Below are 24,224 nucleotides of genomic sequence, written 5' to 3'. Positions count from 1 at the left end.
TTCCAAGGTCCCTCCCGGCTCTCTCTTAGTTTCTCTCTTCAAAGGCCAGGGTCCCGTCTCCCCTCCTTTCAGGTTCATTGGGTTAATCTGCAGTGTGTTGTGCTCTCCATGTTATATAGTTAGACTGACAGGAACATGGATGCTGTTGCTGAATGTACTGCTCTCCTCCTATAGCCTTTTTGGGCGTCAAGCAGCTACACGGTAACAATGTCTGTAAGCAGTGAGAGCTTTGAATGTGCAAGCTGCCTCTTTGTTGTCAGTGCTTAAAAGGAGACCAGACGAGGGCTTTCTCAGTGTAGCTCTGCCATGCTCACCATGGATGCTCCAAGTGGTCCTGGTGCTGGATCTATTACAGTTGTGTTTTTTTATTGATCTTTGTTGGGGAGGATCTTGATGTTCCGTCCTGTGTGGACATGCTGGGTCTTATCTATATCCATGTTCCCCCCTCTAAACTGTATCTTCTTCACCATTGTAAAGTTTTACTAATCTTCATTCTGGTGTCGTCTTCCGTCTCTCGTTTCGCCCCTTAGAGATTTTTTTTATTCCAGTTTGATAATGGTTGATTGTGAAGGGTAGCGCCATGGGCTAACAGTGTAAGCTAATAAACTGAATCTTTGATGAGTGTATTCTTTTTTCATTTAACATCAAATTTATACAGCAGTACCGGCTCTATTTCAGGAGCTCGCTATTAGGGGGTAATTACTACATGTTAGATTATGTCATTTATTTAAAGAAGACGAGGAGTAGCGAATGAGTCATGGTCATCAATTCATGTAATATATAAGTTGATAAGGTATGGGTGGGATACTCTGCCAGTAACAAGGTGATCATTTCAGATCCCCTCCAGGTCTCCTCCCTTTTTTTTAATGAAAATGGCGGGTGGAAGTGGTGTTTCTTACACATGTAATTATTTTTTTATTGATTCGTCAGCATCTTAGGGAATGGTTTTTCATGAAATATATCCGTGTAATGATAACTCGTCTCCATTGCAATCATGAAAAAAATCATTACAAGAAAGACCCCCCTGGGGGAATGTGGAAAGTGGTGTGTTGATCCGAGTGTGTGTGTGTGTAAATGTTTGTACAGTAGTGTGTGCGTTCAGTTTTCTGTTGTGTTTGCAGATCGTCCCTCTGCAGAGACACTTACTCTTGTCTAGTAGGAACAAGGAGGTACTTGATCTCATGCACAGGCAGTGACTGATGGCTCTTTTTCCTCTTTGTCCCCTCCGTCCTCCCTCTCCTCTCTCTCTTCCTCTCTCCTCCTTCATTCTTTCCTTCCCAGGCTGTGAGGACGGGGGAGGGAAGATGAGACCTCCCAGCCCTCTGCTGATCCTGCTGTACGTCACCCTGTCTAGGAGCGTAAAGGTGGTCTCAAAGAGAGGCTCAGGTATGGTACACCTTCCTGCTTCTTCCTGTCTGTGTGCTTAATGTATGTCATGGCTGTTTTAATGGATGTGTGTGTGTGTGTGTTCATGGTGGCTGGCGCCGCTGTTGATGTATTTGTAGATTTCTGGTGATGCCATGTCTGCTGTTAGCTTGTGTTTAACCAGTGAAGAATGACTCTTTGTTGTTACCTCATGATTCTGCAGGCTGAAGCCCACCGGTGTGTCTGTGTTATCATATATGCTACATGATAGGCAGGTTGTTGGAGAAGAGATGTCGCCCCCACAACAATGGGAGCAATTAAGCTAGCACTTTCTTTTTGGTTGTGTCTCAGGTGAAGAGCATGTGACTTAATGAGAAGATATACGGTGTCCTTCTTAGAATTAGCTTGACCTGCCTCAATCTGGAGAGAGTGACAGCTCCCAAATGATGCGATTGTTCAGTGACTGGGTCATCAGGAGTTAATGTGAAACTTATTTTGGCTCTAAATGCCAGCAAATTGAACATCAATTGTGAACAAATGCAAAGGTCAAATGAGAAAATAGAGAGCAAAAGGACCCAAAGTAGAAACTTTTCATGGCTTGAATACAGCAGCTATTAAGGAGACGAGCTACAACAATGTGAGGGGGTGAAGGAGATGTGTTGTAATTTCATACAGACACTGTTTTTGTCAGTTAATCACATACTTCTCAACTAAAGTCTTTGCTGTTGGAAATCATCTAATATTGCTTGGTGCATGCATGTGTGTGAGTGTTTAGCTTCTTACCGTGGGTCTTGATTAACTGCAGATATTAAGATTAAGATTAAGATATATGAGCGTGTCTAAGAAAAGACTGACCTTTAAGTGAAAGCACTCTCAGTGGACAGACACTGATACAAAGAGCCAAAGGGCAGCTTATCAGTCAATGAGGTGCCTTCACAAAAAACGAACACGCTCACTGACACGGAGTTCAGACAGCTTAGCAATGATAACAATCCATGAAACAAAGTTTATGGTACTACAGCTGAGAATGACAGAAGCCGGAACCTCTTCTTCTCTGTTGAATATCTATGAAAAACTAAGTGACCCGACCTTTCCAGCCACCCCTGCTGCTCATTAGCAGTGGTGGAGGAAGTACTCAGGCTTGGTACTTAAGTAAAAGTACAATTACCCAGCAAAATATGTACTCAAGTAAAAGTAGAAGTGCTACATCAACAAGCCTGCTTAAGTAAAAGTCTTAAGTACTTTTAAAAGTACTTAAGTAAAAGTCTTAAGTACTTTTAAATGTACTTAAAGTATTAAAAGTAAAAGTACTCACACTGAATATATATGATTGATTTCCATTGCAAAGGATCTGAACAGGTTAAAATAATCAAAGTAAAATGGACCATGTGTAGTTAATGTACATGTTCAGTACAGAAGCAGCTGTGGACAGGTCTGTGTGTCATGAGGCAGGCTGTGGGCATCAAGTGAACAGAGAGGCTGCTGATAACAAACAGGCATTCAGCATGTTTACTGTGTCAGTGTTCCTGCTGTAGATTCATGTGATGATTCATGTTCATCAGACATTAATGGATGGACCTGTGTTAGCAGACAGCAGCTAACTAGTTAGCTCACTTAGCCAGAGCACCGGCATCATGACTGAGGCTCATTATAGAAACACAGCTGGCAGCGTGACACCACCTCCATGCAGAGTCTGACCTCTCATCAGTCCACACTGTGTTCATCACATGGAACAAGGAACTACAGACACTGGAGACATGTAGTGGAGGAGAAAGTACAGGTAACAGCTGCAACATGGAATGGAGTAAAAGTATGCACTATTATTTTTACTTAAGTAAAGTATAAATACATAAAAAAATGTACTTAAGTACAGTAACAAAGTACAAATACTTAGTTACTTTCTACCACTGGATATTAGTGCAACAAAGTATAGGCAAGAAATACATATATGCAGCCACCTTCTCATACATTAATGACAGTTAGAGCAAACATAGCCACATTTCTAAGTCATACAACGTCCCACCATCATCTTCTGATGCTTCCAGATTCCAGACTCTCCTCTACAGAATGATGAACATAAATCCGTGCTGCCAGCCTGTGGTGAAGAGACACATGTTGAAACTTAACTATTTAATAAGACATGTTTGTTTTTTTTCTATGACCTAGAGACTCATGCAATACATGTGCATATATCATCAATGATAGTACATCTGAGCCTAGACTGCCCTGAATAGAACCAGGCACAGCATGTATGGCATCATTCACCAGAGGCTGAAGTTGTTAGGCTGGTCACAGGTTCACACGGTGTTCCTGTTTCATAGTGTCCTCCATTTTGACTTTCATGTCCTCAAAGATCAACACTTCCAAGGTGTCATGCTTTTGATCAATGTGGCAGACTTCTGTACATCAAAGCTGAATCTGAAGCATGTGTGATGTGCTGCTCTCCTGTCAGGCCTGAGTTCTTGAAGGGCGTTGTCACGCCTATGGTAGCTGTAGGCTAATGAGCTGCTAGTAAACTTGGTGCATTTCCTCCTGAAGCTTATTTTTTTCACAAAGTAAAAAAAAAAATCCAAAAGGCATTACTGAGCCAATAACTCCCTCCACTCTTTGGTTAGATGTGTCGGGGGGAAGCAGAGCAGACACAGACAGAAGGTCGACAAATACAATTTTTCATCAGGGCAAAATAAAAAAAACCTTCACCAGCAGAAAAGTGTTGAAAATTCTGCACTGCTTTAATTTTTGAGAAGTAGATGTGCTGCCTTCAGGCACCTCAGCAGGAGGAGGGAGCTACATCTGTCCACATGTTCGGCCAGGTCTTCAGCATGTGTAACTATGAACTATGGTTTCTACTTCAACCTTAACCAGATGTGTTCCACTGACCATGAGTGAAAGACGCAGGGAAACTGTCGGGTCCCCAGTGGCTCCTTAAGCCACCAAGCACCAGTCCATGCTCCCACCCTGAAGATCTCACACTTTATCGGTGCTATGATCAGGTGATGTGGGATTATACAGATATCCTGTTCTGGTCAGCTTAGCCTGACATGATGTGAGATTCCTACTGTATCAGGGACATCCAGGCTTCTTGTTTACAGATGTCCTCTTTGAATCGTAGGCTTCTTGGCACCTGATTGAGTGGTCTATGAATTATTCATCCCATTGAAAGAGTGCCTATATACTGTACGTCCCCTCCCTCGCTGGATTTGTCTATACTCCTTTGAGTGACAGGAGAGCATACATAATATATGAAGTAAGAGAAGACCTCACTATGAATGCATTCATGATGATGCATGTGGGAGCTTATTTGACCCTGCTCCGTCCAACAAAAGAAATATAACTACACAAACCCCCACCGGCAATCAGCCCAGGAGCAAACAGTGTGTCTCCGTCCTGGACGTCTCACAGCACTCATGGAAACCTGCTGTTTGAATCACGCTGTACGTTTGAGGTTGAGAGTTAAATTGCCAGGTGAAGACTGAAACACACCTTCACATGAAGGCGCTATCCAACGCTGAGGGGCACATCATGATGAAGTGTTAGAATCCAGCCTGACGACATGTGTGACAGCTTTGCTCCTATTGTTATGTAAGTGCATGATTGAGGCCACAATATCAGACAAAAACGTCTGAGTTCAACACCGGCCATCCTCTGTGATTCAGCCTATCTGTTTCTATCCTGACCGCGGGGCGCAGCGGCTGCAGAGTCAGGCTGCAGAGAGCGGCTCGTGGATGGAAGGCCTCCTTAAACACATTTCCCTCCTGAGCCTGACTGTGGACTGTGGACTTTTTTGAGGTGAACAATGAAAAAGTTGAAGTAGATAGTGTGTTGAAGAAAAAGAGTCCAGGGTGCAGTGAGTGCTGACTGTTCAGGTATTAGCTTAGTGACGGTGTCATGTGTTTTCCTGTGGCTACTACATGAAACAATGGTGACAAACTCATTAGCAAACGCCTGGAGGTGGGGTCAGACTGAGGTTGTATCATGTTCACATCACTAACAACTCAGTCCACAGTTAAATTAGGCCTGATCAAAGCCAGCCTCTTTGACCGTCTTTTAGTATCTGCCCAAAGCATCACACAGACGTCCATCAGAGATCTGATGACCAAGTACCTGATGGAGTAACAGGGTCTGTAAGCACCTGTAAGCCTGTCCCAGACCTCCACCTTCACCGGTCCACTGTCCTTATACACAGTGTGTCCACACTAGGAGTTCTGTGTCCAGGTACAAACCAGAAAATCACAGCACACGTCTGTCTCACTTGGCTTTGCAGTTATAGCTGTATCAGTCGGTCGTCACTTGGTGGTGTGCCCTCATCGTTTCCTCTGCTTATATTCTGCACAGAGGACTTTTCTGATCACAGTTGTGGCACTGCATCCTGCTTTGATGCATTCAGTCAAACTGAGACGCACGTCTTCAGACGGCCTCTGTCTGTGGTGTGGTGTGCACCAGAACCAAACCTGCCAAGTGTGAAGAAATCCTGAGCCAGCAGGTGTGCGCTCTGCTGTATGTCCCCACTCTCTCCCAAGTCACACTCTTAGGGGTGTTTACACTTAACTTGGCAGGATAATAAGACAATGACAATGCCCACGTCAAGCTTCCTGGTTTATTGTTTCTCATTTGATTTAATGGAATATAGCTTGATAGCTTGACTGAGTTGTGTTACTGTGTGCCTACACACAGACACACTGGTACCATGTGGTTACCTGCTTTGGTCTGTGGAGGATTTCGACACAGCTCAGAGCCTGGACAGCACATCTGGTCAAGCACCCGGGTCCTCTGGGTCCTTCGGTCAAATATTGATAGCAGTAAAGTCAATATTACCTCCCAAGCGTGGGGTCAAAGGTGATTGACTGTCACGGTGCAGTTTGGCTGTTTAATGGCTCCTCCGTCTGCCTGAGAGATTACAAATGGAGGCGCATGGAAAATCAAACCAGCTCACACGGCAGCTGTCACTTCCTTTCTGTCTTTCTTTGTCTCACACACATTAACACACGTTGTTTTGCCTAACAACAACATCTTTCCTCCTTTCTCCTCAGTGCAACTGAGCAGGATGCAGGTTGTGCGCAGAAATACGGTGTTAAAGGAGATTAATTGGCTGATAAAGCCCCATGTGGGTGATTGTTTTCTGGTTCAAAGGTTTGGGACATTTGTCTTCATGTGCTGGAGATGAAAGAGAGTGGTGGACAATCGTGGCTGCTATTAAATTCTCTTCAAATGACCACCCCTGGCTTCTTACATGCACCTGAGTCAAAGTCATTTACAGGTTTTTATTATTGTTGTTGAGTCCTAGCCGGAGAGGAGAAAGAAAGTAGTGTAATGAATTGTTTGTTGGCTCGTTCAGAAGGGAATACGTTATTGTTTCTGTAGGAGTGTGTGTGTGTGCGTGTGTGTGTGTGTTGGGAGTTTGACTTCACAACCTTGAATAGTTACGAGTAAGGGATCAGCTGTGAGGGCTTGATTAGCCCCCAGGAGACACTGGATAAAGCAACTATTCAATTGATTTTCCCCTCCCAATGTCCGGGTGGCATTCCCAGTGTTGTAGCTCTCCAAAATCCTATAATTATTCAATGTGGAGTCTGCCTGCGCTTGTATTACCCAGACTAATGAGTTTCCCAAAGGTGTGGATGCTGCATGTGTTTCTTAGTTTCTCATCCTTCGTGCAGCTCATGCTCTTAATGACCGGTCACACTCAGCAGAATTCGATATCAGTTGGCTGTTGTTGTTGGTTTGTGATGGTTGGTTGTTGGTTGTGTGTGCACACGGGTCTGTGGATGTATCAACAAACTCCTCATATATATATAATATGTTGACCCACATCTTGGCGTCTGCTGTGGCACGCTCAGACCAACACCGCGCTGACACCATGTGAGAGTCACTCCTGGGGATTGTGAGCGTCCTCTCTGACAGAAAGAAGCTGTCAGGGTCCATCCATCAGGCTGCAATCAGCTCCATCTCAGTCCGGCCCAGCCCGGCCCGACCTGAGCGGGCCCGGCTCCAGTTTTCCAGCTGGAGATCAGCCCATAAAGACTCAGACTTTAATCAGACAAGACAGGGACTCTTTAACTGGGGTCTCAGTCTGCTCACAAACCCAATTACCAGTTTGCACCAGGCTGTGAGAAAAGATTCGCACAACACAACACAACACAATGCACCATTCAGAGCACAATAACAGAAGAGCCCAAACATCACTTCAAGTACTGCTGAAAGAATTAGAATAAAAAAATACATTTATGTTATTTGTGATGAATCCTTCAGTCTTTCCTTTGGGTAAACTGTCAACTGTATTTGACAGTGACGTTTCTTCTAGTCTTCTACTAATGGCTGCTGTCAGATAAGATGGTAAAATCTGAAGATGTGCCGTCATCTTATAGATCACTGGGTGGAGTGATCTATAAGATGGTGGTGGAGTGTAAGAATCCCAGTTCGATCCGCGGCGCTGGCTGCATGTCCGTGTGTCGTTGGGTAAAACAGTTAGCCTGAAGTTGCTCCCAGTAGTAGCACTGTGTGTGTGTGTGTGTTTGCCATTTTTATGTGCTGAATCTATATATCCTCTCCTTGGTGCTGCAGTGTCCACCGGACTGGATCAGAGTTTCAGCTGAGATCAGTCAAGAAAATGATCACTGTGGGAAGCTGAGGATGGAGTGGCAGTGGAGTTGAAGTTGGCCAGTCAACCAAATAAACCTGTTTAGATCTGGTCTTTGAGCAGACAGTCTTCCTCTCTGTCTTTGCTCTCATCCAAAGCAATATCCTTCTAGCAACTGCACAGTTTTAGGGTTGAGCTATAAGTCAGGACTCAGGAGCTGGTCCAGAAAAATCAGCACTTGGATCTGAAAAATGTGAGAAAAAGTCCAGGTCAATTGGAAAGAGCTTTGTGGGATGAGGACACACCTCCTTGCGGAGAACTGTCCACCTCATGTCCATCAATCAGTGTCACCTGGTCAAAGAGGGAATGCAGTGTATCACCATGGGAATGCTGTGCAGGGTGCAGTGTGTGTTGCTTCTTGCCCCGGAGTCACTGCCATGACACAACAGACAAAAGCCCTCATTAGGACATGCTCCCAGCTGCAGCTCTGCAGCATCACAGCCTACAGAGACAACCAAAAAAGACACTGTTTGACGCTGTGTGTTTATGCACTCCAAATGTCATAAAAGAGCCAGACAATACACATCACTAAACACACCCAAGGCCCGCTGACCGGTCTGTTAGCTGGAATAATGGCTTCTAAACACGGCCTGCAGGGATGAGTGAACATGCTGCAGTGGAAAACAACAGTCTGCACTCACATACAGCAGCTCCAATACAAGACTGGGAGCCTCTCTGTGTCTCACACTCAGCTCAGGACCGGCCCAAGCATACGTTCAAGATGTGTGAGTAAATCACTGCAGTTACTGGAGGGGTTAGTGTGTTTGTGTGTGTTTTTTCTGTCTGTGTGTGCATGCATGTATACAATGTGTGCAAAAATAATCCCTCGGTGCGTCAGCTTGTTTCCATATCAATGTCTTTATGGGTTAATACAGGTGGCTGTATTTTCTACTTATCATCAATACATCCTCAGTTTGACATTCCTGCTTAGCGCCAAGAAAACGCACCAAGGACGAGCGGAGCATCGTTAATGAGCATCAAATGCAATTGGCTTCACATTGCAATGCAGAAAAAAGAGAGAGGAGGAGGAAGAGGAGGAGGAGGAGGAGGAGGAGGTTGAAACTGCCATTGAATGCATCATTTGGGAAGCGTCACGTTAAAGGTTGAGGGTGATCATTCACTTAACTGGAGACTGGCTGCAGTCATATATTAGTGTGTATGGATGTCAGATTGGACAGTTGATCTGTCAATAAACTATTACACCCTTTTCCTGCCCTAGAATTGAGAGGAATGACTGTTCAATACAAGCATCTAGGAAGCCTCAGGGGGGATGAGACGGGCATGACAAGTAGAGACAAGGTCTCCCTACATCTTATTTGTGTGTGCCATTTAGCTCATCTGCTTGACAGAGAAAATGCATAGACCTGCACATTTCAGTTTTCAAAGTGTCTGAGACATCGCAGCAGTATGATTTGTGAAATGAAAGGGGAGCACCTTGACAAATAAATTAACTGACTGGCTGGCTGGCTGGCTGCATTTCGGATTCCTGTCCTCACGCTTATCGAGAGGTTATTCAGGCATCAGCTCCATGGACTTCATCCCCCACACTGCCTCGGGGCCATGTCAGATTTACAGTTTTATCCATGACGGGCCCTTATCAGGGATTTGGAGCGGGACTTTGCAGAGTCATCTAGAATATTGGCTGTATCCTTTTTTTTTTTTCTTCCCACATAGAGAAACAGCAAGAGGCCAATGTTGGGATATCATAAGTCACATGAAGACAATCACACACACACACACACACACACACACATCTCATTCTCTGACACTTCCTGCCGGGATCATTGGGTTTCAGTTCGCTGCCGTATCAGAGTAAATAGACAGTGAGCTGACTGCAGAGGTTTTGCCAGTCATGCCGAGCAGCACGCTCTCTCTGTCTGCACCACATTCTTACTCTGTCAGTGCACAGCCCATATTTGTTTAGTTTTTTTTTTACATATATGATTAAAGGGTTAATACTCAACATATTTAAATCTTAATCTTGGATGCATAGCATCATACAGTGGTGCATCCATGAACCATGATACTGCCACCACCATGTTAACAGGCCTGTGTTGAAGTAAAACAGTGCACTCATTGATACTGATTGAACCCCTCTAAAGTGATGGACTATGATTGGCTTTCAGATTAATTACTAATCCCAGAGGTTGACATACCCGCTCACAGATATTGGATGATGCAGACATACATTGAGCCTTCTTCAGGCGCCACTGTACATGTATGCACCTTCAGATACACGATGAAGAGAACCATGGACAGGATGTGAATTGTTTATTGCTTCCTGTTGGCTCACAGCACGCACAGATGCACTACAGAATCTGTCCCGGCCTGGTCAATACCTCTCTCTCTAAATGATGAGGTATAGCCTGCGCTGCAGTAACGCTATGCAGGGAGATTGATCACATGCAGACTTCTGGAGATTAAATGGCTTTCTTGTGGAAAGCCAGACTGCCCGTGGTTGGAGCTTTGTGCAGAGAGGAAGCCGGGTTTCAGAACAACATACAATGTGCTGGAATAATGTTATCATTTATATGGGGAGGGCTGCATGGAGTGGTCGATTGTTTGTGGTGTTTTTGGGTTTGTGCGGAGTGCTTCAGAACAATATGGAGCGTTTCTAAACGTCTTCTTCACAAACAGCCTTCTGTCAAGTACTAGGAATTAGGTTACGTTCAAACTGCAAGTAGTTTTTATGGAGGAGCTCTTTAAATCCCCTCTAACGGTTTACGTTTAAAGACCATCATAGCCGGGGAATTACTCCCTCCAGTTAATGTATGCTCAGGAAAATTACACGTGTGTGTGTGTGTGTGTGTTGTGTTGTGTGGAGGCTTGAGGCTGTATATTCCACAGTGAGCACATGATTAGAGAGACATGTGGTGTAATATGCTACATGTGAGCTGGTTTCCACTGATAATGGAGTAATTATGCTGGGAATCATTCATATTAGTGGTAAATATAAAGTAATATTTGGCATATGCTCTGCTGTAGTGTGTGTGTGTGTGTGTGTGTTTATACCAATAGGTTTATATCTACTACAAAAATAATCTGCTCAGGTAATTAAATGTTGGTAAATGAAAGTGCCACTGGACACTTTTATCGACATCAAGGCAATTTAGTCTGCATTAGATGGCTGTGATATAGGAGCTGTGTGAGTGTGTGTCTGTGTGTGTGTGTGTGATGAAGTTGTGAGGTCTAATTTAGATCTAATTATCTGTCAATCTATTTTCATGCTGGGTTTAAAATAGCATTTTCTCTACCACAAGACAGCCAATGAAAGATGAAGGAATATTCATTCAGTCTGTTTATTACATTTTTTGGGTCTAAATAGAATAAATTAAATGTTTGGAAAACACCAAAGTCCTTTTTGTTTACCTTTAGTAATACCATATTTTCCGGACTATAGGTCGCACCAGAGTATAAGTCAGTTTTTGGGTCACAGGTTACAGTCAGGTTCCTAAAATATAGTGAAACGTGCCAGTGCATGTTTGTTCGCTGTCGGTAATAAACACAATGCGCTGTCTATGCTGGTGCCGACCATGAGAGGCGGGCCTACATAAATCACTACATTACGCTGCCTCTTGAATTCCTCATCACTTAAGTGGTGGCTGCAGGGCTCTCAAGTCTCACACATTAAGAGTGAGACAAACGAGTCCTCGCATGGGGAAATGATTCGCTTCACCGCACAGAAACTCCTATAAACTCTCCTATAAAGGAGTCAAAGGCAGACTCATATGGCTGTCTGGAATTAGCGACCTATCGACCAATCAGAAAATAGAATTCCTTGTTGCCAGGTGAGGTCTGAGGCTCACGTCACCTATGCTCAGAATGCAAAGTGTGGACAAGCTGGAGGGGGACAGAACAGCTGCCAACATATCTGTGATGGGACGTCAGGACACACGGCTAACATGTTATATATTTTAATATATGAGTCGCAGCTGAGTATAAGTCGCATACCCAGTCAAACAATGAAGAAAAGTGCGACTTATAGTCCGGGAAATGCTGATATCATCAGCCGCCCTCTGCTCCAGCTGACCTGTCCCTGTATTCTGTTGACACATATCAGTCTCCTTAATGAAGTGCTTCTAGAGGACGAAGTTTCTGTCATTTCTGTTTGTCTTTATTGACGTCAGCAAAATATAGCACATAGAACATTAACCTGTTTGTCTTCCCAGCAGAACTACAAAGGCCAGCGCCCGAGAAACCTCTTCAGACCGTTTAAACTGCAATTACCCACAGTCCCCCTGTCATCTCCTTCTATCAAAGCCACACACACTCACATGCTGTTACTGGATGTACAAACATAAGAACAGACACACACATCCACGGTGTTTGTGTGTGTGTGTGTCTGTGTACCATCCCTCATTAAGCAAAAACTCACAAAAAAAGTGCGCTCCATGCTGAGAATGTGGGGGAGGCATCTGAGTATGTCTCCATATGCTAATGAGAGGAGCCTGCTTCAACAGACTGCTTTGTGTGTATTCATCTGAGCGTGTGTGTGTGTGTGTGTGTGTGTGTGTGTGTGTGTTAGTATGTTGTGTTACGCAAAGGTAGGGCGATTTCTAAGCACAGTTATTTTTACATATCATTAGTAGCCCCGTGCAGCCCCATCACCCTGACAACTACATCCCTACCTTTCTCCTCTGCTTATCACCATAACAACTAATCTACCGTAAATAGTGCTGTCTGCCTCTGTCTCTCTCTGCCACTCTTTATTTGGTCCAATCCTTTCTGCACTCCTCTTTTCTCTCCCTCTCTCTCTCCCTCGTCCTTCACCGCCGCTGCTTCTTCCCCTTCTGTCTACTTGTTCTGTTCAGAGTTCATTTTTCTGTGCCACTGCAGATGTGGGTGGTTCTGGTGACTGCACAATAACCTTTCTGCTGCTTCACATTGTCAAGTGCTTCATATGGCGATCAATAAAAAAAAGGCAGATATCCAGCAAAGTCTCCAATCCTCTATTGATTTCAAACCTTTTTCTTTCAGAGGCATGCTTCTCTCTCTGTATACACACTGTATGTATACACACTGTATGTATACACACTGTATGTATACACACTGTATGTATACACACTGTATGTATACACACTGTATGGACAAAAGCATGTGGAGACCCACCCACTCACTGTATGTGTGTATTGGCCTCCATGTTTGTGGCTTCCTGTGCAGCATAATTCTTCTACTAGACAGCAGTGTTAATTTTGGCAGCAATTTCTGATTTAGTTTTTATTTTAGTCTTGTGACTAAAATGTCATTTGATTTTAGTCACATTTTAGTCATCAACATTTTTTAACTTTTAGTCTAGTTTTAGTCGACTAAATATCAAAGAATTGTAGTCAAATCTGCCGTGGATTTAGTCGACTAAAATTCTATGATATATATTTTTTCATGAAATATTTAAGGTTTGAAGTGCAATAAAAACAGGCTCAGCTTTAACTTGTGTTATTTGAAACAAACATCTCTTTATTTAATTGCTATGACCTTTTCACAAAAGCAGCAGTGAACAGTGAGCTGCTCTCCCTGAATACACTGTTCAGTCATGACCTTCTTCATGAATCCTCCATAACTACAGCAAAACACTTCAGTGACAACTTAGAAACAGGTCGCATGCTGTAAAACCATCAGCAGCGGGGTCTTCATTTATAGATTTTGTCACGTGTATCTTTGAGCGGAAGTTAAGATGACTCGTCTGCAAACGTCACTTCAGGTTTGTTGTGTTTTTACCGCTGATAGTCGCTCCACACGGTTTGTAAACCGTCTTGTTTGTCTTGACATCAAACGTGTCTGTGTGTCTGTTCTTCTCCTGTGTTGTGTTACCATGCATGAGGACGCCTTCTTCCAGCATCGCGGGGTAACGTCCTTACGCAGAGAGATCACTTCTGATTGGCTCTCTGCCGCCGTCTCCTGATTCGTCCCTCCCTTCCACAAACAAAATCTGCTCTGATTGGATCTCGTCTCCAATAATTTCGTCTCGTTTTTATTCGTTGACGAAAGTGTCAATCCATTTCGTCTTCGTTTTTGGCACCGTGCGTTAGTTTTTATTTAGTTATCGTCTCATTTTTATCAGCAAAAAAAGGTCGTTAACTAAAACTATGACGAAAATGATTCGTCAACAAAATTAACACTGCTAGACTGCAAAGATCATTTCTGTTTTTAGTTGTCATCTTCATTCTAAGCTGCAACATTTTCCAGACATTTCCATTGGTTTGTCCAATAAATGTCAGCACACATTGATTGATTGATTATGGACAGTCAGCCGTTAATGTCTGTTTACTTTTGGTCATAAAGTGTATATCCATACACATATAGAGTGGAGCGTTTAATTTAAAACCATGTGATCTGATGCAGGCAGGTTTTAAGAGATCAGCCTTGCTCTTTGTGTTTGACCTAAATGTGTTATTGACGGTGGGCCCGGGCCTGACAACTTGATTGGCCCTACTACGCTCCGGGATTAACTTGCCAGCCTGGCAGGCTTTCACAATCAAAGATCAAGCCAATGGTGTGTTTGGCTGAGTAGCTCTGGGATTGACTTAACAGCCTGATGTGCTAATGCAGAGTTATCCCAAGGTTGAGCAGGGAAGCAAGGACATACATGCTGTTGTGCGGTCTAAGTAGATCCTCAATCTATACACAGGCGCGGGACATTTGGAAGGGTGACACTTATCAGGAGCTAAAACAAAAGCGAAGTCCCGCGTTCAGTCGGCATTCCTTTCTCTGCCTCCATTGTTTCCCTTCGCCTGACTCTCTCTTGTTTAATCACCGTTTGGAATCACTAATTATTCTGGTTTATTCTCTTCCTTCCCCACCTCCTCCCTTCTTCCTTCCCCCAACTTAATCTTTTCATCATCATCAGCGGCAGCGGCAGCACACGTGAGGTCACCTTTGTGCACCTCTGCCCCATTTCCTGCCTCTTTCTCTGCTCACACACACTGTGTTCATCTCCTTTGCTCTTTCCATTCACTCTCAGTCCAATGCTCGAGGGAAGCCCTCCTAGATCCCTTCTTACATAACTGCCTCCCCCTTGCTCTCCTGGATGAGAGCATGTGTAAAAAGCAACGTGAGTGCTGAGGCAGAGGGAATATTGATATCATCAATTCTCACAAAATATTAGGGTTATCCCACGAACAGACAGAAGGAAAGCTTGATTAACGTCTCCTCGGGTGATCGTTCTCTTGAGATTGAGTGGCAACCTTTGGAAAAGCCCGAACATGAGAAGCAGAGGATGAATGGAGCATTTGAAATGTCACTTGAAAGGATATTCTCTGAATGCAGTTCTTGCCACACATCTTGAATTCCTATAGTGTCCCTTCGTCTCCGGCTGGTTCCCATACACATGCTGTATGTGACGTCGGGACTCTTTAGAAGCTGGAAATGCCTTCTCTCTTTCTCTCTATCTGCCTTCATTAAGAGGTTGTCTTAAGCTACCCAGCTTAACGCTATTTACATTTTCATTATTCTACTGTTACCAGGAAGAAATGGCATGAAATCCAGCAGTGTTCAGGACATTAGACAAGCTTCATTCTCTCTTGCAAATGGATTTACATAAATAAGGAGGCAGATACATGGAAGCAGAGAGAGAGATGAGACAACAAAAGAAGAGAGAGGGAAAAAGGGAGGCAGAACCTTTAAAATGGATCAAGAGGACATGTTGTGATGCAGAGGCAGGCGCAGCAGAGAGATGGATGTAAAGTAGTAAATGAGAGGGGCTTGTGTCGGGTTCTCCGGCTGTATAAAGTGGGCTCTGAGGGACTGACAGAGGTCCTCTGATCCACTGCAAGTGATCAATACAGCTCTGGCTTCCCTCATTACTGCAACAGATCTCATTGTGTTTACCATACAATGGACCGGTGGAGTCAAACCCCATTCATTTGTGTTCCTCCGCCTGTCGTCGAGCATAATAAGGTATCATGATGTTGGCACTGCATCATTTTCTTCTGTTTGTGTCTGAAACAGTCAGCTGGTGGTTTTATGTGGCGCTTATTTACCAACATTTATTAGCCAATAATGGAACATTTCAAAAAACATTTTGTCAAACAGATGATGTAAATTATAGCTGATAAATATCAGGCAGTAAGATGATGAGGATGATGATGATGACTGCTGCTCCCCTCAGACAGAGCTGCCCAGCTGTCCACAGTGAGCTGTCTGGAGGTTTTTCTAATCAATCACAGTCTGTATCAGATGTTCAGCGGAGGCTCTGTTCAGTGTTTATTAATGTTAATGCTTAAACCAGAAAATTAACCACACCTAACTTCAACCTTTACACTGGAGACAGTCAGTCCAGCTAGAGTAGGATTGAATCCAGATATCCTTTAACCTGGATACGTTCAGACCTATTTTCAAAAAGCAGTTTATTCCTTTGTAGCCCTGTTGAAAATAATCTCAGGGCCAAGCTGTCGTAGTTGGACGGTTGTTTACATACGCCTTTTGTACGCGACACTGTCCCGTGAACCCGGAAGTATCACGTCACTAGCCGTGTTTGCGTTCAGACCTGAGCCACATTTGAGCAAATCTGGTTCGATCAATCTGTATATATCCGGATTCTCGTTGTCCAGATACGGCCCGGGTGAAAGTCTGGAGCACCTGCTGATGTGTGTGTGTGTGTGTGACTTTTGAAAGGAACTGCTTCAGCATCACAGCCATGTTTAGCAATTTATATGGATTGACCGACCAACCTGCCACATCTTAGCTTAATGTACAAATCCTGAAACTAAATGTTAAAGATGCTGTAATGAAAAGAACAAGAAGAAGTGCTGCAACACCTCAACCATGTAACACACACATAACAATCTAAAGGTTTGTGACTTCATAGACCAGGGGTTGCACTTCTAGTTTGTTGTCATGTGTTTGTGATAGATGGTGTGTGTGTGTGTTTTGAGTATTCCTGTTCAAGTCTCAGCAGTTCCTCTAGAATGTTAATGATAGATTAGCTGCAGAAGCTTCCTCCAGCCTCACTGATTGTCCTCCTGGAATCGCAGCCAATCACGGACACGGATTTCTCTCTTTCACATTCCCAACCACTGCGACCCCCGAGACCCTCTCTTCAAACGTGGAATAAAGAGCCAACAATAACAGGAAAGAACTCCATTTCCCCCGTTTCTTTTCATTGAAATTTTTTCTATTTGAAATCCTTCTCTCACACTTGTGGTGGATGTTGTGGTGCGGTGGGTGAATTCATCACCCGTGAGCCCGGGGCCCTCCCAGCCGTCCACAGTGAGCCTGGAGGAGAAAGAAAGGCTCAGTGAGCACATCAGGAACAGCTCATTTCCTCAAAGAATGTTCCACTTTAGCCAGATGCTCCACACCGCTGTCTGCCTCTAACATATGCTCCACAGAGCTGGTACAGTAACGGCGGATCGTACTCACTGATTCCTCTTCAGTGCGACATTCTGGAACACGTTTATTCTTTATAATAAAATATGATAGTCCTGCCTTTTACAGATCCATCATCTGTCTGAATTGGCTCATTTTGTGGCGTTTTTCAGAGTAAATGATGATGAAAGGCTTTCACTGTAATAGACACATCTCCCCGTCTAATGAAAGGTAAACACACAGAACAAGCGGCAGACCGCTGTGTGCATAAGAGCTGAATAAACAGCCTCTGCATACACTCCACAAACTTTGCTCTATTTGAGTGTGAGGGTCAAAGGTCATCCTCTTTACACACTGCAAGATAGAGACTGTGTGTTCATGCACAGGCTGCTGTCGTCGGCTCCTCTCCCGGGTCAAAGCAGAGGCTCTTATTTTTTGAATGGTTTTAGTAATAACTGATGATAATGGTTGTGTTTCAGTGGACACAGTTCAGTTTGACTCACCGTTAACACACACCCACCCTGTGTCATTGTGTCATTGTGATGTGATTTATTAACAGGACGTTTGTCTGCTGCTGCCATCCATCATACAGCTGGACTGTCCCACACACACACACACGCACACACACACACAGAGTTTTTGTTTGTGTATCGGTGAAAATGCGAGGCGGCACAGTTCTCAGTATAATATTGAGCTGCACAGTGTGCCATCCACAGTTCAATACACAGCTGTGAGTTGTGGTTTTGTGCACACAGGGTGAGTTAACAGATGTATCCACTTGGTGGTCCAGTGGGTATGGATCAGTGGCTGGTTACAGTGATGACCTGGATAAACAGCTCCTTAGCAGGAACCTCCATGTGCAGTTCCTCCATACAGCCGCATGGCCCTGGGCTGATTCTCTTCATGTGTGTAAACCACAGACTGTAGATCAGTATGTGTGAGGCTGTAATATGTGTTTATTTCTGCTGTGAGGTGGACTTTTTAACATGGCTCCCTGTGGGTTGAGCCAGCCCCTAGAGGCCAAAGGGAAAACTGCGGTTTTGACGCCTGCACACAGGCCTAATTTGAAGTTTCTGCTTTCAGATGGATTCTCCAGGACAGCATATGTTACTGTGTGTTATTGTTTTAATCAGAGACCCAACAATAAATGTGTAAGACACAGAGTGATTGCTGCGCTCAGAAACAAACAGCCAGCCTATTTTCACCAGGGAAATGTAACATGTTAACACAATTATAAAACATTGACCGTTATGATTATGATCAGAGCTCTGAGCCTTCATCAGGTGTTCACACAATACAGCAGCAGTGTTATTATGAGTAAAATCAATGCATAGTTTTTAAATGAAAACATAATGATTGCCAAAAATAACTAATGGATACCAAATGGAACACAGCAGATGAGTAAGTAGTGAACAGACAGACGTATGAGTGGAAACCCTCCTGTCAGTCTGTGTAAAGCTCATTGTTGTGTGAGTGTGTGCGGCGGGAGAAGAGCGAGTGGAAAGGTGATGCGGTGACCCGGCGAAGGACAGCACCTTCCCAAAAGAGCCCTCACATCCCTGATCGTGCATTCAGCCCACTTTTTGTGTCCCACTCCATCCGCGGCTCTTTCAGGTTTCATGCATCAATAATTGAACCCAGAGGTTTCAGCCAAATTAGCGGAATTATTTTGAAGTAGCTGAATGCCTACTTTTGGCTAATGGGATGGTGCTTTCGGGGCAGATGTTTTATTGAAAAGGAGGAGGTTTTAATTCACTTTAAATTTTTGATAAGTGCTGTTATACTTAGATTATAGGCAAACTGATTTCCCCTCCTCTAATGGATGGAGGAGCTGTTGGAGCAACTTCACAACAAATGCTGAATGCTCTGGTGCTTAAGTACATTCTCTACTTCACAAAGAACGGGACGTTTCTATTTCTGAAAGCTGGTAAGCGGCAGTAATGACCATAATTGCCTGCCAGGGCTCATTCACATCCATAGCTCAATAAGTTCCCGGCTGGGACTGCGTCTCTCCGCTGAACCCAGACTTTCATTCACACTTCACCCTGTTATCTCTGTTTGAACGTCTGGCTGCATGACCTTTGACCCTACAGGCTGCTTCCAGGCTGATTTCACTGCCTTCACTTTCAGCCTCTTATCTCAGTCACTAAGTGCTGCAACGGAACATGATGGTGGGACATTCTAGGACTCAGAAATCAGTTAAAATGTGAGAATTAGTGACTTTCAGAAATACTGGAAAAGTCATTTCAGTGAAGTGTGCTTACTGATTATTGGAGAAGGAATGATGAAACACATGACACATTTTCATAAGGTTATTTCTCATCACACACACAAGCAGCATGGATCACCAGAAGGATCCGGTCAGGTAGTTTTTGTAGGTATTTGAACCACCTCACCTTGATGAAGACTTCCAAAGATATTCATCAGAGAGGAAGAAGTTTACTCCGTGACCAAACTGGGTCACTGCGAGACGCAGGAAGAGAAGATGTAGCAGATATATTTAACAGTTTGGATATCCGTCCATTATTAGATCTAATAATTTGATATGATCCACTCATTTAAAATAAGGGAAATGCAACCAAGCAGACCAACAACACCTAATTATACGTAAGCATATCTTGAGCTGTTGTTTCCTCCCTTTAATATCCACTTTGACATCCAGTCCTCCCACCACCAGCCTCACTGTTGTGTGTCTGCGATCCCCGGTGCATCATTGGCATGACTGAGCAACGGCACAGCTGTTGCAGAGCCGGGCAGACCCAGTTTGGGCACCGGTCCAGACTTGCCGGCAGCTGGATTAGCAGTGCAGCCATTAGCATCTGAACTCCTGTAATGTGACAATATGACAGGGATTATGCCATCTGAGGGGCGAGTGGTAGGAGCTGACAGCAGTATGGGGGCAAGCTGCAGGTGGGGTAGAAGTGTGAGTCAGGCAGGTGGGAGGGTGTGGGCAGCGCAGGATTATTGGATGCTGAATAGAGGAAAAAATGGGCTGGAAGAAGCGTGGAGTTGCAGAGTGGACAGAAAATGGGAGATTGGATAGAAGACAAAACAGGATAATGCACACAGGCCTGAATTAATGAAAACAAAACAACTGCATTTGTGCACACATAAGAAGAAAATAAGAAAAGGTATTGTTAGCTACTAAACTGAGTTTTTTTAGAATATGAAGGAATGGATCAGGAATACTCACAGCTGTGTCTACATGTTTGTAAGTACATACGCTGATAAAAGAGAGGAGGTGTTCATCCTGACCTCTCATAACTCGGCTCATGAACACCTCCTGGGTGTTCAGACCTTGAGTCTCCTCACATCTGTGGTTGTGTAAGAAGATGGGCTGGTTGCTAAGCAATAATGCAAAGCGATGATAACTTCATATTTTCTTTCCCTGTTGTAATTTGTGTTCTGATTTTCTTCAGTGGACTTTTTATGCTTTTATTTTTTTTATTGGCTCTCTTGTATAAAATGTTTTGTGTTGGAACAGGAAGGAGGAGTCAGGCTGTACTCGGACTTTTAATCACGTGAGAATCTTTCTTGGAGCCTTCAGTGACCTCTGCACTCATCCTGTCTGTGTGGAGTTTAAACTCTGACCCTGGAAACATCCTGCTCCTTGTTTTAAAATCGACATGCGCTGTTCAAACCACCGTGGCTCTGGTTATGTTCGCACTATTGCAAAAATCTCTGTGGACGCAGACATGTGGACGCAGTGTTCCACAGAGGTGTGCGCAGGCTTTGGAGAGGCGGTTGTGCTCTGGCCCATCCCGAGCCTCCACCACCTCTCCGACATCATCTCGTTTGAAGGGCGCTGACACACTGCTGACCCCTCCAGCAGGGACTGCCTACGGTTGCTGTGGAAACCAAACCTGCTGTTGGTCTCCTCGTCCTTTGTTAAGTGGCTCGCATGGACTTTGGTCTCTGAATGGCCCAGATGGGTGCAGCACTTTAGAGGCTCCTGCTGGAACATAAGAGCGGCAGAGAGAGGAGACGAGTTTGGTTTTGTTAAAGGGAGAATGGAGTTCTAACAGACCCCCAAACCTGGAGGACCGAGCTCGCTCCCAGCACAGCTCTTCAAACCCATTTTTACAATCCCTTTGATCTCCATCCTCCTCCTTTCATTTTGTTGCTTTCAGTTGCTCCAGTGTTCCGTTTGGGCCACAAACATTCTTATTTAACCACTGAAATCTCTCTTGTCGACGTTTCTGCGGAACCATTGTGCCCCAGAAGTGGCTCAGTGATATAAATAATGACCAGCTGTTCCCCAGAGCTGAGCGCTTCATTTTGAGGGTTGTTAAAGTGAGAGAAGAACCACCGGAAATAATCACTTTTATTATTAAATGAAACAAATGGTGCATCTCTCTTTTAGCTCAGACATTATAAACATAATAAACTTGGGGAATACATCAGCATTGTTGTGACCATTATGCAGCTTAGGCTCCAGACTTCATTGATATAAGCACAGTTGATGGTCATCTACCTGCCATGTGTTTACAGCCTTGATAAAAATGCTTTTTTTTCTTCATGTGTTTCCCCCCATTTGTTGCATTATCATATGAAATGACGGCCTGTCTTTAACAGCTGTGTATATGAACAAAAAGCTTTCAGAAGATACACATGAGCCTAAAGTTCTTTGCTGCAGATATCTGTGTCAGATCCAGTCCAAGTCCGAGCTAAGCACCTGCCCGGTCATTCATCTGTCTCCTCGCTGACTCGCCCTCAGAGCCAACCCAGCGGGAGCTCGCAGCCGTTGGCCTGCTTCCCCGGTTCCCTCCAGGCTGAAGTGCTTGTCACAGGCAGAGCTGCATTTAGATACAATGCTCCATTACATCAATAATAGATAGGAGGATGAAGGAGGCAGGCCAAATAGGATGGGACAGCTCACTCAACAGGAGATGATAAGTCACAATGATGGGGGAACGTGTGTGTGTGTGTGTGTGTGTGTGTGTGCTCGTGTACAGTATGTGAGTGAGTGAATGGGGGTTGTACATGTTACATGAACTGGAGGTGCATTTGAAAGATAAGATGATGAGCGAGTGGCGGTCTGTGGGATGCTGAGGGATATCGACTGAGTGCGTTTTTGCTACGATGGCACCATTTAGGATCAGACTGACCCAGTTTCCTCAGAGCCCATACATTTTAGATAATCCCTGAGGAAACTGGGTTTGCACAGTCTGCCTCCCCCCTGCACGGTGTTACATTGTGGCATACAGCAGGTAGAGGCAGGGACACAAAATGAAGCACTTAAATGTACATGCTGAATCATGCACGGCAGTGTTAAAGAGAGGATATTCATTTCCCTACCCCTGTTAAACCATCTTCCTCCTCCTCCTCCTTCTCCCTTTTTTGCACCGGTTATGTGGCTTTATGCGACAGCCATTTAAATCATTACCTTTCCCACATTGATCCAGCCAGAAGGTAATTGGCTCAATCAAGAGAATTAAAAGCCCGGGTAAGATTGAATAATTCAGCTCACAGATCAAAAAGAGGAGGGGAAGACGAGGGAACAAGAGGGTGGGGGAGGGGAGAAGGAGGAATGCTGTTATTAACACGGTGGATGAGAATATGAACACTCGGAGTAAAAGAGGCGGGCCAGAGGAATTAGAATTAAAATATTAGCATATGAATGAGAAGAAGTGTGTGCAGACGTGCAAAAACGTGCGACATATGATACAGAAAATGAGACGAGGAGCACTGCAGCATACTGGACTGTCTGCGGTTTGGTATTAGTAACCTTTCTTACCGCCATCTTGGAACCAAAGTCTGCACAAGAGAGGTTGAGGAGGAGCCTTGTTTCTCCTCACAGCCGCCATCATCTGGATTAAACGATCAGTCAGAGGTGTCAGACAGCACAGAGGGAGTCATGTGATCAGCGCATTAATTCATTAAAATCTACTACCAACTAATTTACTAGTTAGCAGGGCTTCAGTTAGAAAGTCCACGGTGTTGATGAGATTGTTGCAGCCGGTGTCTCGCGGCCCGCCGGTGAACCTCTCTGAGACGGAGGTGAAGGCGTGATGTATTTTTAATATTTAACTTTGTGTTGTTATTTTTGTGTGCATGCCACCAGACTTATGTGATGTTGTGGATTGTGTTGACTTTCATACCCACACATGTCTGTGGGTGTGCAGTACAGAGATGAATCCTGGGTCCCAGCAGTCACAGATGAGCAAACCTGACACCAGCGTTACCCTCAGGCTGCTCAGGATGAGCGAGGCGTGCAGAGGAAAGAAGAACAGGAGGTGGGGCGCAGCATGAAGAGATCACTTCATGACAATTAATGATGTCGGTTCTCACTGTGAACAAAACAACAGAGCAGGAGATGTGCCGAGGGTATTATTAGAAATCCTCATTTACTATCAAATGGTTAAAATGTGTATTTTCTTTAAGTTTCAAACGTCTCGTCCCTGGTGGAGCAGTGGATTGACTTCTACTGTGACAATATCAAATTGCTGGTTTTATACTGTATAAATGCTAATTTAACCCTTTCCTGTGTACATCACAGTACAGCACAGGCTTTAACAGAATTTGAAAGAATCACAGCGACTCCTTCTTGTGAACAGAGCTTCACCTTTATCGCAGATTGCTTCTGGACGTTAAAGAGCAGCGCTTCAAAAGCAGCTTGGCTTCTTTTAATCACAGATGGAAGGTCAGGTGGACAGATCGTCCTCTGCCTCAGAGCAGGTCACACTCTTCAGTAGATCTTTGATTTCAGGTCATGGCAGTCTGTCCAGCAGAGCTGTGTTTTTGTTGTGAGCTGAGAAAAAAGCTGCAGAAATGGGAGTCAGTTTTAACTGGGCAGATGCTTTCATGTAATTCAGTTCCTCCAAGCATATCTGCAGCGGCCTCACAGGAGCTTTCCTGTCGACTTAGCTGCAGCAGTCCCGGTTGTGCATGCCAGCCTGTCAGTTTTCAGCCTCTTTCT

General features: G+C 44.4%; 1 protein-coding gene across 1 annotated transcript in view; it reads left to right on the top strand.

Annotated features, from left to right (window-relative positions):
* The window catches only part of il1rapl1a (interleukin 1 receptor accessory protein-like 1a), a 137,229-nt gene that overhangs the window by 16,229 nt on the left and 96,776 nt on the right, over positions 1–24,224 (top strand). The window contains exon 2 of the mRNA XM_028393326.1: positions 1,282–1,386. Coding sequence (XP_028249127.1) covers positions 1,305–1,386 — 82 coding nt within the window. The 5' untranslated portion in view covers positions 1,282–1,304. The remainder of the gene's footprint in view (positions 1–1,281; positions 1,387–24,224) is intronic.

This window comes from Parambassis ranga, chromosome 21, assembly GCF_900634625.1.
Source record: "Parambassis ranga chromosome 21, fParRan2.1, whole genome shotgun sequence".
Lineage (NCBI taxonomy): Eukaryota > Metazoa > Chordata > Actinopteri > Ambassidae > Parambassis > Parambassis ranga.
The sequence above is the reverse complement of the archived record's forward strand: the minus strand, read 5'-3'. Positions and strand labels throughout refer to the sequence as shown.